The 18771-nt window shown below is 30.0% G+C and overlaps 1 protein-coding gene across 1 annotated transcript; it reads left to right on the top strand.

Moving 5' to 3' along the window:
- The first annotated feature begins 4831 nt into the window (after positions 1–4831).
- LOC111625917 lies at positions 4832–16973 on the top strand. The gene is made up of 5 exons (XM_023369181.1): positions 4832–4868; positions 8905–8959; positions 9034–9119; positions 10281–10356; positions 16743–16973. Exons 1-5 carry the CDS (start codon positions 4849–4851, stop codon positions 16878–16880), a joined length of 375 nt encoding a protein of 124 aa, XP_023224949.1. The 5' UTR covers positions 4832–4848; the 3' UTR covers positions 16881–16973.
- The last annotated feature ends 1798 nt before the right edge of the window (positions 16974–18771 follow it).

The raw sequence follows: 18771 nt of genomic DNA, 5'->3' as shown, positions 1-18771 counted from the left end.
GTTCAAGTTGCAGTTTCATCTAAAGATATTCGTTTAGATCCATTTTTAAGAGGTTTTACGGCAAAAGAAGGAATGAGATATATAGTTAGATTACAAGTAGTAAGTTTATATTATAACTTTTTAATTAATTTATGACTTGAGTTATGAATAGAGTCGAATTTCATAATTATTTTTAGATGCAGTCACCGGTATTATTTATATAAGGGAGGTATGGACAAGAATGAACTGAACATTATTATTATTGACTGTTCGCTATTAATGCGAAATGGTTGATTCAATGTATTAAATATAATCATTATTTTCTAAATTTTGGTTATGAAAATTGGCGACAATACAAAGTTGATATGCTGTTAAATATTTCTTAAAATTAACCCGAGTATTGTCGTCTTCTTGTTGGAGAATGGCAAGTTTCTTGCCAAAGGATTGAATGATTTCTGATGAAGAATAGCACATTCATTGAGGAAAAATCGCGAGTTTCTTGTGAAAACTCGAAGTAAAACACGTCTAAATAGTAACTTAATCTATTTAAATATTGAATTTCAACGTTTCAAAAGTGTAGAAGATTCAAACGAAAAATATTTAATTCATTTGTTAAGATTATCGGTTTTTTTTAGCCTAAATGAATATAAATTTGGATTTTAAAAATAATAATAATAAGCTCTGGACTAAGCTCTTAATGTTTGTTTGTTTATGAAGTTAAGAAGAGTGAAAGTATCGTTTGGAAAACAAAAGAATGGAAGAAAGAATGGNACTCAAATATTTTACGTTTTTGATACTAAATTAACTTCTGAAGTATAATTTTTATTGTTTTTATATTTTTCAATATATTTATTTTGTTTGTACAAAATAAAGAAATAATTTTTAACGATATAATAGTCACGATTATTATTTTAAAAAGTTTACGTTAGGCTTAACATCGATGAAAATTCAACGCGAAGCGACACGCAATGGAGAATAATTTCGACATGGGATAGGTTATATTTTTTCGAACATAATCGGTTATCCGAAACATCGGTTTTCCGAACAACCCCAGTCCCCAATTGATTCGGATAATCGACGCTGTACTGTAATTACGTTTCATAAGAAAAGTATTAATTTCTTAAATAGTAATATTTTTAAAACTTTTTCATAAAAGGAGGAGAAAGTTATAGTATTGTATTATGCAAAAATGATCACCTAACACTAAGGATAACACTATTTTATTATCAGTTTTCTAATCAAAGTTAATACAGTAGAGCGTCGTTTATCCGAATCAATTGGGGACTGGGGTTGTTCGGATAACTTATATTTGGATAACCGATTATGTACGAAAAAATATATTAACCTATCCCGTGTCGAAATTTTTCTCCGTTGCGTGTCGCTTCGCGTTGAATTTTCGTCGATGTTAAGCCTAACGTATACTTTTTAAAATAGTAATCGTGGCTATTGTATCGTTAAAAATTATTTCTTTATTTTGTACAAACAAAATAAATATATTGAAAAATATAAAAACCAAAAAAATATATACTTTAGAAGATGATCTAGTATCAAAAATGTTCGCTTCAGCAATACACACAATCATCAGAAAAACACCACACAAAAGTGTCAGTGCTGCCAGCTAAAAAACACACACCAACAAAAAAAAATATTAGAGTAGCCCAAGATATAGCCAAAGATTGCAGCGCCACAGCACTAGCGAAAATTTAAATTTGCCCACTGGAATTCTTGGATAAACGACGCTCTACTGTATAAAAATATATTTGTTTCTTACGTGATATCAATTGTTTACGTATATAAATATAATTCCAATGTACGCTGGGAATTACATAATAAAATAACAAATAGCAAATAACGATATATTTATTAATTTTTTTGTTTTAGTATTACCGAAAAATCGAAAAAGAAATTATTATTATTAATTTTAATTTTTTCTATACTTATTACTATTGTAGCTTTACAATTTACATCTAATGCAATAGAATTATCAGCAAGTCTAAGGATGTAAAAGTAAACTCCTAATGTTAATATTTATCGACTTTTCGATAACCTTCGGAGACCAGTTGTATTTTGAAGCAAGAGATGAAGGCCATATCCTATATATTACTTTTTTATGAGAATTACTTAAAGTTTAAATTATAGTTGATTAATTATTAAACATAAGAATTGAACAAATATCTAATTTAATTAATAACCGATTGGTTAACGAGAAGCACTAGAATACAATTGGCCTATTCAAATTTATGGTCGTCTCAATTATATATATAACAGGCAGCTAAAAGGAAAGAGGAACGACACGTAAAAAATCGCCGGCTGGATACGGTTATGTGTAAAAATATAATGTATTTTTAATAGACTATTTTTTATAATGTCCAACATTGAGCACACGCATTAAGAATCTAGCCGAATCCACGATAGTCATGTTAAAAAGCTCTCCTTACTGTCTGCATACAAGAGTTAAATAAATAAAAAATATATTTTATCTCTAGATTATCTGGCCGATCCTAAATTAAATAATTTTATTTAGGTTTATTACCTAATTACTTGATCACTAACCTCGCGCGTAGTATATAAGCAACAGCTAAAAAATATTTATAAAACATAATCAATCTAGTTATTTAATGGAAAACACACACTTTTTATCATCTTCAAGATCATCACGAGATTCCAAGAGAATTTGATCGAATAAAAAATTAAAAAAAAACATTCCATAAATTTAAATATACAAAATATTAGAATAGAAACAATGCATATATTAGAACACTTACAGTATACAAATATTAACATTAATTAAAAACATAAATTTTTACGAAAGTTATTTAAAATGAAGTATGTATTTTGTAACCTTCAAATACCGTAAAAGTGTTATACAAGATGCCCGACTTGAAATCGCCCCGACTGAGATGCTGAAGCCATTAGTAATGTGAAGTTTATAGGGAATTTTTATGAAACATTAATGAGGTTAGTTTTTTAGAGAATGTTCAAAAGGGAACGTGTATAAGACCAATCCCAGAACTCATAAACCATTCTGTGAATATTGAAGCTATCGATATCAGTATTTTACATAAGATCGGTTTGAAATGATAAATAAAGGTACAGTACATAGAAGCACAAAGACACCACTTTTCTGTACGTTTAGAATAATGTTATAATAACGTTTATAACGAGGGTCCTTTGACTAAATTTATTTATATTGTTTCCGATGAATGGGGTCATTTTTATGTCTTGATTTCACTGGTAAATGCTAACGTATGTAGAGAATTGAATTTTATTCTCATGAAATGCATATCAACGAATATTGTTACTTTTTGTTTGAAATATTGACAATTTCGAGTAGCAAAATAGTGAATACAGCTTTGATATAAGATTACAGTAGATCCCCTATAAGATGTGTTCCTATAATTACGATTCTTATAAGACGGCGAAAAATTGTGGCGGTATCCGTAAACAACGGTAAAAAAACCTCCTATAATTACGTAAAACGTCATCGGGCAGCCGAACTACTTTCCGCCGTCCAGCGCCACGCTACGGACAGTTTAGGCGGGTAAATTGAGTTTAGTATCGTCTGTACATATAATTATATATAAATTATATATAAATTAGATACTGTATATATAATTATATATTAACTTAATTTATTGTAACTTTATTATAATTATATATATACTTTCCGCCGTCTAGCGCCACGCTACGGAGAGTTTAGGCGAGCTATTGTCTGTACAGTATGTAAATTAGATACCGTAAGTCTAATACAGTACTGTAATTTTATACATTTCTTGTGAAAGAAACGTTTCTTATTCAACGGCCATAAAAATTATTTATATTAATGATGTCTCCAAAGTTCAACGAAGTTTTCGCAGAAAAATAATATCAGAAATCGCGGCCGCGGTTTGATGCGCTGTTCCGCGACGAAACCAAGCTTTAGCAACGGGCGTAGTCGAACGGTACACACTCGGTAAGCAATCCTACAATTTTTTGTTTATAACGTAGTTTATACGGATTATTTTCAAAAAAATATACGTATTTTGGAAATGTTGAGTCGAATTAGTCTAGAATCGATTAATTTTATGGAAGAAAACCTTTCAAACAGCCGTAGTCCGTAAACTTCACGCGTGTCGAGCTGTGATTGGCTGTGATTCTTACAAAATTGATTCATAAAGAACGGAACGTATCTACCGTCTTATAGGGGGATCGACTGTATTTGTAACGATATCGATATATCTTACATATAACTTTCATATTTCGGAATTTCATCACCTTTCTAAATACGAAAGTTCTTCGTCAATCTTGTTTCGAATGTCTGCAATTATTGCAACGCAAAGTTGTCATTCAGAATACAATTCGACTTCTCTGTTTATCAAACTTAAATTCTATATAATTATATTTATATAATTTATACAATTTCATATTTATATGATTACAAAAAATTTTGTATAATGTATAACAAATATTTTAAATTATTTATTTTATTACTTAAATTAATTTACAGAAAAAAGAGAAATTTTTGACGACACAAAATTGTACAGAAACAAAACATTTACATAAAGATTACGATAGAGACGTATGCAATTTTATTTGATAATTTTATTTTATTTAAATTTACTAATAATAAATATTCTGATGAGCTATGTTTATATTATTCCAGTTTTGCGTGAAGTCTTGTATTAATAAGTTAACTCTCGAAATTTGCAACTGTACTTCGTATTATCTTTTTGCCACAAAATTTTCACAGTTATGCTCTAAATATGGTAAATTTAATCTTTTACTGTTTCAAAATGTTTATAGATTTCTGTATTTTGATATTTTCGGTATGATTATTTTCTAGCTGATAAGTTATGTTTCCTTTTACTGGACGTTGATGAATGTTATGATATGTGTCCTACACCTTGCGAGTAAGTTGGTTTATGTATGTTTATTTGACAACAGTAGAGCATCGATTATCCGACTCAATTGGGGACTCAGGTTGGTCGGATAACTGAAAAATCGGATAACCGAAAAGAATGAAAAAATACAATATTAGTATAGTATATTAGGATATTAGTATATCCCATGTAATTAGTTTATTAGTATATCGCTATTAACCAATTTCGCGTTGAATTTTCATCGATGTTTAGCCTAACAAATTTTTTAAAAATAATAATCGTCGCTATTATATCGTTAAAAATTATTTTTAAATTATTTTATTGCTTACGAAACAAACAAACAACCCTCATAATTAGAAAATTAAGTTTCGTTTAAATACTGGCCTCCCTTCAATGGTCGAGCTGTTGATGCCAGCTAAAGTACGCAAAAATTTAACAAAAATAATATTAAACTAGCCAAGACATAGCCAAATATTGTAATGTCACATCACTAGAGGACATTTGAAATTTGCCGATTAGAACGGTCGGTTAACCGATGTGACGGTTAATCGGGGTCGGATAATCGATGCTCTACTGTACTTCATAATTAATCACTTCAGTCTATTAATATCAAATCACATCTACTATATATAAAATGAATTGCAGTGATTACATATTGGAATAACAGCAATTTAATTTAAAATAAATCTTAAAATAGTTTAAATTATGAATATGTTCTTAATATGTCTATTCAAGTCACTACAGACGAAAATGTTATTTCCTGACTACAGTGATGAAAATTATTTTTTAATAACGGATACGAGTACTGTATTTTAAAGAATTATTTGTTAAAAAGTTTAGGACATATTTATGAGAATAATTGCTTAGTAAGAAAGGATAGAATTCTCGAAAACTTTATTGCAGAAATAATAAATAGCTATTAGTCAAGTTCAAAACTCATATGCCAGTTAAATTCAAAAACTTATATATATATTGAAAGTAAACGTATGTACAGTTACAAAAATTTTCACAATTAACAATTACAAACGTCAGATGTTAACAAAGTTCAACACATGTATCCAGTGCCGGCCCGAGGCAAGTTTTAGGATGGAGCGAGATCCCATTATGGCGCCCCCTTGGTTGCCCCTAATTTATACCCTTTTATTTTCTCTACCACTGAGGCGCCTCCTAGGACTTAGCGCCTAGAGCGGCTGCTCCGTTCGCCCTATGGTAGGGCCGGCTCTGCATGTATCCACTACAACAGGTCCGTGGGAAAGACACCTTGCGACGAAAGCTTCTAATGTTATTTACCGCACTTTGAGACGAAATAATCTTCTAGGTCAGCTTAGGCTAAGTTAGAACGACCGTGAGTTCCCTTGATATGTCCGAGACGAACTAAAATCAAACGTGAGTCCACTTCATGTGTCCAAGGCGAACTAAACTTCCCGCCACAACTCAATAATTTTATACGGATTGAAGTAAATCGGCTTCCACCAATCAGCGCTTAGTAGCGCTACAAGACGTCCGCTGATGGTCCGATGTCTTTCAACCAATCCACGGTCGAGTTTCCAAAAGTTGTCAGATTACCGTTTCTATGGCGACAACCGTCGTTTGTCGAAAAATGGAAAAGCGCGGGAAATCGTGTGACGGACGATTTTTATCCCGACGCTATTATTAAATGTAAATTTAATTATCATTTTCCAATATTAACAATTCGTTAATTGGTGATTTGCTTTTTGTCCTTATATTACAATTTTGGATATATAAGCAGTAAGGTTTGGCTCTATGGAAGACTTTTCACACATTGTTGATGTTTGCCGGAGTAATCAAACAGTAACGGGCGAATACAGTTTTATGCACTTCGGCCATTTAGAGATAGTCAAAATCTATGATAACGTAAGAATAGACGAAAATACTGGGGTACAATTAGATCCCATCTGGTACCCTTAAACATCTATAACCAGTTAGCCTATAGATAATTCCTAAAACACCTACCGCTTACCATCCTATAGTAGCATCGCGTTAGTAGTAGTAAACATAGTCTAATTGGTACGAGATGACAGACTGCAAAAACGTATGTAAACCCTTAAAAAAACTTTTACATTTGTAACTGTAAACTTTGCTTATAACTCTATTTGTTTGTTTCCATAGTTTACAATTAATGCATTAAACAACATGTATAATTTCTGTTACTGTTTGTACTGTAAATAAAAAATGTCTGTAAAAAACCAATAATGAAAACATCCACGTTTTGGCAATAAATACAATATACCATTTAATTATGTATAAATTGTACTTTTAAACTATTTTAATCATTAATCATTGTTTAGTAACATAATACCGCTTGTATATTAGAGTCCTGTAAACCCACTAAATTGTAACAAACACGGTTGATGAGGGACAGATATACTGTCTGAAATGCATACCGTAATAATAATAAAACTCTGTTCGCCCGTTACTGTTTGATTACTCTGACAAACGTTAAAAGTGTGTGATATGCCTTCCATAGAACCTCAGTGCTCATATGTCCAAAATCGTTAAGTAATAATAATAAGTTATAGATTTTTTATGATGTAGGACTCTCTTTTCGTCTTTAATATGCAATTATTTATAGAGTTATTCCAGTTTGCTAATTCTATTCTGTTTTATATGCTTTCTGTTTTTCTCCTGTTCTGTCTTTTCTTCTATTTTCTTCTGTAAAAATTAAAAATCAATAGTACAGTACAATTGTGGTAAGCCGACAAATGTTGGACTGGAACAATATCATATTTATTAAGGAGATTATCTGATTTGTGGAAGTAAGGTGAATTCAATGGTTTAATCATTAGGAAAGAGAACATTTGTTTATTTTTACGATATTAGTACATGGTATTAATCAAAAACAGTTGTAGATCACATGCTGCCAAATTTTAAAGTTCTCTAATTAATCATCAATCTTTTAAAATTACTTTTCAATTGTCTTTTGCCGTTTTCTCATCCGAGCGCTCTGTCATTGCCGGTAATTATGCTGCCAAGTTGGTGGATTTCTACTAACGCTAGTGGAAATTGAAGCAGCCGTAGAACATTTATTGGGGAAATACGATGTTTTTGGTAGGAAATTCTGGAAACTAATTTTTATATCTATATTTATACAGTGTTTGTGTTATAAAATATTGTATACCTGCTTTTGAGCAGCCTAAAATGTCGATCCTAGCATTCTTAATTAATTAAAATATCGCGGTCATAAGCGAATGTTAAAGCTCAGATTGATATTAGGTTAGGCCACGTTTAGTGGAAATATCTTCAAATTTAGTGGGAATTTGAGTTTAAGCTACAGGGAATTGGAAGAAACAACTAGATATTAACCCGAAAGTCGAATAGTGTCGGATTTCTGGACGTTACCAACTAACAAACGTACGGATTACCAAGATTGCACTGTAATTCTTTTCCTAATTTATTTATTATATACATGTATAATGTGGCCAAAAATAAAAAGTTTGTTTGCAACTTATTATCTCAGAAACTAGATAATTTATGTTAAGCATTTGTTGATTCGTCCTTTTTGTACGAGAATGAAATATTAGAATTTCTCTTGTCATGAATTCAAAAGCATCACTTTTCTTTTTCTCATTTCTATTCGCGTCAGTTTTCTCTTATCCTATACTAGGTCCGTATTATATTGAAAAAGTCATTTGCATTTATGGCCTTAATATTTGTTTACGTAATAATTTATCTTTGTTCGTGAAAATTAAAAATTACATTTTAAAAAATTAAATCATTCAGACGTTCCGGTTGAACTATTATATATTAGAGAGGTTGAGGCGCACGTTTTAAACGTATAAACGTGTAGGTGTGACGTTCGGCGCCGCTTTCCCGTAAGCCTAAAAGTTTGACAATGGTGTTTGGATAGTCGGTGGAATCACGCTCGACATTCCAAACACCATCGTCAAACTTTTAGGCTTACGGGAAAGCGGCGCCGAACGTCACACCTACACGTTTACACGTTTAAAACGTGCGCCTCAACCTCTCTATTATTATTTAATTTATTATATATTTCAAAAAATAAGATATATTCATTTTTTCAAAAATTTTAATAACTTTTTAACAGAAGAATAATATTTAATTATGTCGTGGAGAAAAGACCATTTGAAAATACAATGAAGGTAATTAGTTTATTATTTATTATTAGTATCAAATGCCGACTATGTTTTAAATAAAATAAATTTAAATGTTTTAGATTCTTAGTCCTGGTGAATATGATAACAATACTGAATCTAATGAAGTCCTGATCAAACTAATGAATGCATCATCTCATGTAAATATGTAAGTTAAATAAGCATTAAAAGAAAATTCTTATTATTAAGAGCTATTTTACATTATAAACACATCGATTTCAAAAATACCAAAACATCGATTTCGGTTTATTTTTATGTTATGCAATACATACTGAAAACTATTTAAATCAAATCTAGTTCAGACTCATGATTTTTAATATCCTAGAACCTAATGAATCTAAGACGAAATATATGTTTTAAAAATGTAAACATATGCGACATTAAAGATTTATTATTTATGCAAAAAAAAAACTTTTGAGGTCTTTTAAACGTCCTTTCATTATTACAGGAACATAAACAGAAGCAAGACTTCGGAGTTGACCTTCTTGTATAGGCTCTACGCTGCCTATATACTATTTATATAAATTGTTTGAAAGTTCCATATCGCCGAGCATTTTCTTTTTGTATAAGTTTTTAATGTTGTATATTTTTACAATTTTTTAAGTTCTAGAAGCTAATAAAGCTGTCATAATCAATTCTAGAATTTATATTTCGTCTGTATCATAACGGTAAAATTATCTTTAGAATATTTAATTAAAATGACAAATTATGTAACTTCAAAGATGATTTTGAATACAGTAGAGTCTCGAAAACTCGGCCTGAAGGGTGGCCGAGTTTGTGAAAATGCCAGGTTATCGGGAATGGGGTTAAAAATAATAAGTATGAGTTTTCCTCAGAAAATACTTGTATGTATTGTTTACTTGAGAATACAACAGAGAATAAACTGCCCAAATACCCTTAAACAAAGGAAAAGTACGTCCTTTATGAAGGCATAGAGCATTTACTGCATGAAAATGAAAATTAATGAATACACTGTGTACAGTAATTTACCTGATAAGACAGACTTCAGAAAAATACTTTATGAGGCATAAAACTGTCTATAATGAAAATTAATTAACTAAGGATTTTTTGCCCTGCCAGGGTGTGGCCGAGTTATCCGGACTGCCGGGTTATCGGGTGCCGAGTTTTCGAGACTCTACTGTATTATGTTTTGAAAAAAGAAATCTTTGCTTGTAGTTAAGCGTTAACTTTTAAAACTTTTAAATTAAATAAATGAAAAGTATAATTAAAAATTGCAGTCCGGCATTGTGCAGATTTCACAATAATTTATTCTCGTTTTATAAATAAATTTTAATTTTTTTTCTTTCAGAAGCGGAAAAACAATAATATCTTTCGTCTTTGAAGACGATACAATTGTAGAATACAATTATAAAACAGTGGTTACAGTAAGTGAAATATATTAAAATTTTGTTTTAAAATATCTAATTTCTTTTTAAATTCATTTAATTTTATTTAATTTGTACAGTAATTAATTATTTAAAAGCTAAATTTAATTCAGTTTTTTTACATTTTGTTGCAGTATTTAGCGAAAAGATTTCACGAAAGAAAATACACATTTCAAAAATAAGATCTTTACAATTATTCTCACGATTGGTGATTAAAAATTCACGAATTCACAAACGACACGTAATAATGGAAAAAAGTATTTGTTATTTAGTCAAAACTTTTCACGAAACACGCGAAACTATGCAGAATACAGGCGACGGATGTCAGAAATTAAAGAAAACTTTTCCGTAAATCAAAGACAAACTATTATCGCAATTTCAATAATATCATTTTAAATTTTAGTTTGAATGTTTAGTTTATTGTGACATAAGTTTCCTTTCATATACATATTAACACTATGATGTATAAAAATATACAATACAGATTCTTAATAAAGTAATATATGGTAATAAGCGTATTTCATATACAATTTAAAGAATATGCTACAAATTAGTTGAGGAAGCTGTTTAATAGGAAGAAATTGTTAAAACTCGACCAAAAACATACAATATATATAACCAAACATATCAAAAACGAAGAGAAAAAAGCACTGAAAATATACAAGTGTAATGTGAGAGCGACAGATGACTTACATTCGAGCACATTTTTTCTCTGAATGTTCAGATCAAACTCTGAAGCATCGTTCGAAATCCGAAGCAAATTTTTGTCGAATTCAGAGTTCGAACTCTGAAGCGTTTGAAGTTAGAGTCGTTCGAAGTACGAAGTCCACTGTATATGCTTTTTGTAGTATTTTCCTCATACTTTACAGTATTTTTCTCTATTTATATTGTCGATTACAGGATCAATGGTAGTTAAAGGTTACTCTGTTCTTGTGGGTTTAGATATCACAAAAAGAATTTTAATTTCGTTAAATATTATTGCGTTTCTTCTGCATGTGATGATTTCCGCGCAGACGATGAAACCATCTATTTATCCACATACATAAAACATCAGCGAGTCTATATTAGATTGTTCGATCTTTCCTTTTTTATTTGTAGTGTCAAGTGCAGTATGATAACGCACGAAAATTATGTAAAGTAAGAAAAAATATAAAACAAAACGAATCAACCGAACTAAAATTAGAAATGATGTTATCAAAACCGCGATAACAGTTTTTCTTAAATTAATTGAAAAGTTTTCTTTAATTTTTGAAATCCATCGCCTCTATTCTATGTAAATTCGCATGTTCCAATTACATATTTACGAACAGTCACTCTGGAATGCTTCTTCTCGTTTCCTGATGACTTTTTTCTACTGCTTCCAATGAAAAATTCAAAATTTGCCTCATCACTAAATGCAATCTGCTTCCACTGTTGTTTTGTCCAGCATTGGTGCTCTTTGGCTCATTTCAATAGGTTTTTATTTGTCTTCATTTTATTTTGTCTTCTATCTACTGTGTTTTTATGAGAAGTGGTTTAGCCTTTGTATAAGTAAATAGATCATGTGTCACAATTCTTAAGTAAAAATAATGATATATTTTACCTGATGTATGCTGTAATAAAATCTGTACAGCTAGATATATGACAAGTTTCTTTAGTAACTTCCTGTCCAATAGCTGTATTCCATTCATTCATTAATTCACAGAGTAATGTACAGTACCTCGATCTTCTTAAATTATTTCACGAAGGTACTTGTGATCAGTCTTTGTTATAGTTACTGGCTCTTCAGTTTATTTTTATGGATAAATTTTACCAGTTTTTAATATTTTTAAATAATTACCATACTGTGGATTTGCCAATTTTTAATCAAGCTGCAATTTGAAAAAATTGTAGACCTATAAATTCCCACTGTTGCCTGTCTGTCCTTCCTTCCTTAATCTCGAGAACGGGGTTATATACATGAAAACTGAGACGAGATATGGAAAGTTTCAGGACAGAATGCCTGGATTATATGAACTTCCGATATAGACCGGAAGTCACGTTATTTCAATTCAAAAATTTTAGTTTAATATTCATATTTATCTATTTCATCTATGTCATGCAGGTCATCTATCTAACTATTTTTATGGAGTTAGATGACCGGCATGATTCTGGTGCTAACAGAAAAAGTATGATGAACAGGGGCAAGATACTATTAATTTGAGGTGGAGAGCATATATTTTAAATTAAATAAATTAACAATATGATTAAAAATTGCAGCCCGGCATTGTGATGATGTTACAATAATACTTGCTCGTTCTTTTTCAATTTCTCTTAATGATTAGCACTTTCTATGAAAAGTGAAAATTACTTCACGTGTATCAACACTTACAGCCTTATTAGGTGTCGTTTTCATTAAATAAACATACCCCAATAATATTAATACGGAAAAATGCAAATATCATCCGTCGACACAATTACATATTTACAGGTCATTTAATGTAATATCGGAGATATTTTTTTAATCAGAAATGTCTCTGTCCAAGTATTTTTTGTCGCAGATGCTTTTTTCAACTTCTCATAACTTTTTGTATTGTCAACATGTCAAAATCTTCAGTTATAGTCAAAGTTTACTAACGCAAAATAATTATGCGTACAAAAGAATAAACTAGAGACTGGTTGAGTAACATGTCCAAGGCTTTTATTATCATGATTATACGTTTCGACACTAGCATTTTCTTCGAAAACGATTTCTTATATTAGGTATTTTATTTCCTCCTTTTTGTTCTTCATCGATGTTCTCAAAATATTCGTCAATTTATTTCAAATTAGTTTCTATCCTGTTCCATATCTTCACTTTTGAAGCATGTCATAATTTTATTTTATCTTCTATCTACTCTGCAATAGATAGAAGTACTTATGATGTGCTTCAGAAATGAAGCTTTAATCTGTTCTTCCGAAATTTCAGACCTTTTCTGCACAATACACCTCAACTCATTTTCCAAAGAAAGTTCTTGCATTCATTTGTTTGCCGCCTATTCGTTGTGATCTTCTTGCGTCTAAATGCTTGAAATACAAAAATATGCAGTTTTAAAACTTTTTTTCCGAGAAATATCGACAGATTGCACAAATTTTGTGCGTCTTCCTGGCATAATAGCAATGTTGATTTTAAATTTCGTAAATTTTTTTACTGTTCACATAATAAGGAGTTTGTATACTCTTCTTGTAAGGTTAAAAATCTTATTAAGGTAAGAAGACAAGAGAGAAGTTATGCAATTTTTATAGTTATAATATTTTTGTTATGATGTCACATATATAGAGAATAAGTAAATATGGTTTCCATACCAAATCAATTGTTATTTGGTATACAATAGAAAATTGAAATACATTTCTTAGTATCCTCTATTAACAAAGCTTAAGGAGCATAAATAACTTTATAATTCTGTCTTTAAAAATCCAGAGAATAATAATTTAATAAATAAATTTGATCAATTTTCATTAATATGAAGTGATAATTTTAAATTAATATGTTTATGGAATAATTTTCATAATTCATTTATCTAAATTAAAACTTTAAATAAAAAAGAAATAAAATTGTAAAATTCTCGATTATGCAAAGAGAAAATGGCGACCGAGGACTGCTTGTAGTCACAGATTAAGGTGTCCTAGGAGAACCCGTAATGAATCTGATCGAGCAACTTCCTAAGAATTTTTAATGGGCTGTCTGTTCCTGATATGTCTCTTTTCATTCCTCACTATTCTGCCGACTCCATTGTCCCCATTGTGTTTTAATCGAACTCACGATGGGTATGATGTAAAAGGCCTTCTTAATAACCACAGGTTGGAAAGACATTATAATTAACAAAAATTTATTTTGCAATGATGAAACCTTTTTTATTATTTTTAATGAGGAAAAAATATAAACAACTAATCCATGTCAAAATGACTAGAGAGAGAAATTGCTTTTAGCTTATTTTTATTAGGCCTATATAATGCCCACTAATTAAAACCGAATGCATTATATGAATACTGTTTTGTAGGATGAATTAATAAATAGCCAAATTTCAAATATTAGAAAATATTTTAATATTTTGTACATAATGAATGACACATTAAAACTAAAATTATTAACACTTTGTTTTATATAAAGTATATGTTTTCTGTATTTATATATACAGTTAAATTTTCTTCGGTGTAAGACTGTGATGATAATAGTCGAGTAAATTGGAGTGAAATGGATACACTAAGCTTTTAGTATCTTATTTTTATGTTTCGTCCCTATATGCCACTGATCCGTTCAATTTTCTAGAAGTTAAGAAAGGAAGTACTGTACTTGGCGAAACTCGCTTCGATTTCATCGAAAAAATCTTTTTATGTCTATGCATGAGCGACGATAACAGGCAAATACTTTATAAATTATTATCAACACTAGCTATAAACTGGAGTATTACTCATAGAATTACAAAAAAAAATAAAAATTTGTTATTAGGCAAAAATAGAGAAATTTTTGACGAAATTATGCTGTGATGGGCCTAATGTGGAGATAGTCAACAACCAAACTTTTTTTGGTACTGCATTACGAATGGGATAATTTGAATTGGTTTAGAGGAGGAGAAATGGATTTTTAGAATTTATGAAAATTTATCCACAGATGCTGTATGAAAACTTACTTGTCAGTATAGAAATAATGACTATTTCTTATGCTCTTTTCATTTTATCTGTCATTTTATACTATACGATCACGAGAATAGGTTGTTTTTTTATTTTTTCACGAATAGAATTTGTCTAATATCATAGCGTTAGTACAAATGAATATATATATAACAGATCTTGAATTATACTCAAACGGTAAGGTCTAACCTACAATGGGAGTTGGCCAGGAGTTATTAGGGGTAACTAGATAGAGATCTGGAGTCTTGGTTTCTCCTAGGCTAAATGGCCCTAACTAACGTAAACAGAGGGATAAAGGAGGGACAAATAAGGAACAAGACTAGTAACCAGAACACATCATTGTGTTCTGGTTACTAGTCTTGTTCCTTATCATCATTGTGCTCCTAGTTACACAATGATGGCAAGGAACAAGACTCGCATTTTCATTTTTGGCACTATTTTGGACACTAAGATGACTATTTTTCGTGCCCATTGTATAAATAATGTTCTTTAATTGTTCTACTTTACAATTCGTAACGTAGTCAGTTTGTAATTTGTAACTATTGGTAATGTAATGTTTTAATGTAAGTTATTTTGTATTTAATTAGTTCGGTTATCATAATGGAAAAGCATGCGATCTATTTTACTTCATATGGAAGTGGATTGTTTTACAATATATTTTGAAATGGTAATATCGTAACTCCCAATAAACTTGGGTGTTTGCGATTTATGGTCTTTCAATCTCTCGTTGTCATACTTTTTATAGCGCAGTTACTTTAAATTTCTATGTTATAGGTTTTTTTTTTTTTACAATAAATGGTTTTCATGAAACTGATCCATTTTACTCCTGCTTATTATATGTCACAATGCAAGTTAAACTTATATCATTGGTTTTCTTGTAAATTGAAATAAACCAAAAATGAAAATGTTTAATTAAAATACGAAATTAAAACTTTATCTAAAAAATTATATACTTTTTTCAAATTTAGAGATAGCAAATTTCATTAGTTAATACATTTAGCAATTCTAGAAAAATCATTTCCTCTGCGACATCCTTCCGTCTTTAATTTAAACAGAATGTCGTTGAAAATTGTCCAAATTTATGTTGTATTATATTATAGTATGATTATTCATTTACTTATTATTTATATGTTTAAATTTACTAAAATCATAAACAATTATTGTGATTAATATGCTCAAACGAAATCAATGAAAATATATCGTATTCAATAAATTTTTGTCGAATTATTTGCACAGAAACATCAAGATAAATACTCAGAAAAAGGAAATGAGTTAAAATATGTAAAGCTCCGTTTTAAATTACATATTTTACACAATACAATATTGAACTTTTCAACATAGACTGAATGATTCGATTGCAAAGAAATGAAAATTGAAAATGATAAATATAAATGAAAATTATACTATAATATATATACCTCGGCATACACGTGCGCGCATACACGTAAATGTACAGTACATGTATATAGGTTGTTATAGTTGTATAGCCTATAGATGTTCTTAATTTAAAAATGTTTTCAAACGAATTAAAAGAAACAATAAATATGTATAAATTCAAACTTTATACGAGTTAGTTACGTAAATGCAATACAGATTAAAATTGTATACTGTATTATAATATCGTAAATTAGTTTATTACATATTATATATAAAACAATCAGAATGAATAAAAAGCTATTTTAATGTATATATGTTAGAAATAAATTTATGAGCTTTTGAAATATTAAATCTAATAGTAAATATTTAATATTTTTCAGCCAACAGAAATTAATGGATATATTGGTGGTTATAGCGGGATGTGGCTCGGGTTATCATTGATCGCATTGCTTGATTTCCTGGAACATATATTTGTATTTTTCTATTGTATTTTTTGTAGTAAAGAATTGCGATGCTAATTTCTAATTTACTAATTTTACTAATTTAACTTTACTAATTTAATCTTTATAATATAAATTTCATGTACAGAATTGTAAATCGAATGTAAAAGTAATGGCAACAAAAATGTTAAACATTAAAAATAGAATATTATATTTTCAATCTTTATGTTTTCTAATCTTACAATATACAGAAGAATATGTTCAATAATTCGAAATAGTTCAAATTATTTTTCTAAATCAATTTAATGCAACTTGTGAAACGATAAAAAGTCATTACTAAATTGAAATTGCGAAGAATGGAGTATTTAAAAGTTTATGAATGATCCAGAAATGTCAAATTTTAATTTTACTTGCTGTTTCTAGCGGCGGTTACAATAAAAACAATCCCACAAGGCAAATCTCTAACGGTTTGACACTGCATTAAGAAAATTTCCTGCTTGTTAAATATTTGCGTTATCGCTAAAATTTACCGTTTTCGTAAACTAATAAAGTGGTAGTATGTAACTGACGTCAGAACAATAAAAGCTGTTTCATGCACGAAAGTGTGACTGTGCATCTATTTGGATGATGTATTAGCGTTTTCAACTGTATAGCTGCAACAAAGTTCTATATTTTTTCCACTGAACGATTGTCGCCATCGCTTCCAGGAAGAAAACTCTCTTGTAGCTGGAAACTTGCAAGTGAAATCGAGGCTTAAGGTGTCAGTTTACCATTCTAGGGCGAAAACTCTCTCTAACTTTTCATGAGCGGTTCTGTTCCGTATGTGTCAGGTCTCATGCCACTCAACCACCGCCATTATGGACCTGACTGAAACTATGCTGCGTATGAAAAAAATTTGCTCTTAGTACCCAAAGCAGGGATCATTCTGGCATTTTTATAGCAATCGCCAATCCATTCGCCAAAATAAAAAGTTATTCTCCAGATTACTTTTTCGCTTACTGTGACTTTTTGTATCAACCAGAGATGAAAGGGCGACTCACTATAAAAAAAGCAGAGTTTCTCAAGCAACTTTATTTTTGTTTATTACCAGTAAAATTCGTGTGAATAGCACATCCGATTACAACTGAATCCCGTGGCTGCTCAGCACGTTTCGAAAGCCTTTTCAAATCAGTTTCATCAAGTAAATTTTTTTTTTGTTTTTTTTGCGGACTGCTCTGCTGCTATTCTCCACTCTAATCGTCAGATGATAAAAGTATTTGCCCGATGAAGACAGTAATAGATCAAATTGTATAATGTTAGAATGACAAGAATATCGTTTTCTGATCACAACATAATTAATATGCGTGTTCAGATCTACCCTATGAATGGCCAAGTGTTATCCGTCTTCACAATATTCGTCAGAAGTTTCTCTTTAATGTGGTGTTTTCTTTTTGAAAAAGTCGACAAAATATTTCAGATGACAATCTTCATCACCTTGTCTTCAAAATGATTTTGAATAACTTTATCATATCAGATGTCTTCTTAGCATTTACAGTAATCCTGATAGTGTGTTTCTTTGGTTCAGTTTAGTTCAAGAATCCTCAATAGTGTGTTGCAAAAAGCATTGTTCGCTATAGATACTATACAAAACGAAGAAATGAGACTCCCACACATGCTTCCGATATTATATCGAATAGAAAATGAGAGACTGCGTAACAGAAAATTGCATCATGTATAGAACAGAAATTTATTCGCAAGTCATTTTGTCAATTAATTGCAAATTTATTGTATTTTTAATGATGCTCCCCGAAGAGACCAACTGAAAACAAATTTTTGTATTAATATTAGTAAAAAAAATAATGATAAATAGAAGTTTATGTCTTAGAAATTTAAAGCTTACACCTCTAATAAGTTAATGATATTAACTGTTTTACTTTCGTATAATTTTCAATGTAGATTAGAATTTAATTTATTCGAAATAATAAAGAAA

This window comes from Centruroides sculpturatus, unplaced genomic scaffold (genome assembly GCF_000671375.1).
Source record: "Centruroides sculpturatus isolate CEXI.00-Female unplaced genomic scaffold, Cexi_2.0 scaffold452, whole genome shotgun sequence".
Lineage (NCBI taxonomy): Eukaryota > Metazoa > Arthropoda > Arachnida > Scorpiones > Buthidae > Centruroides > Centruroides sculpturatus.
This window is presented reverse-complemented; position numbering and strand designations above follow the sequence as displayed.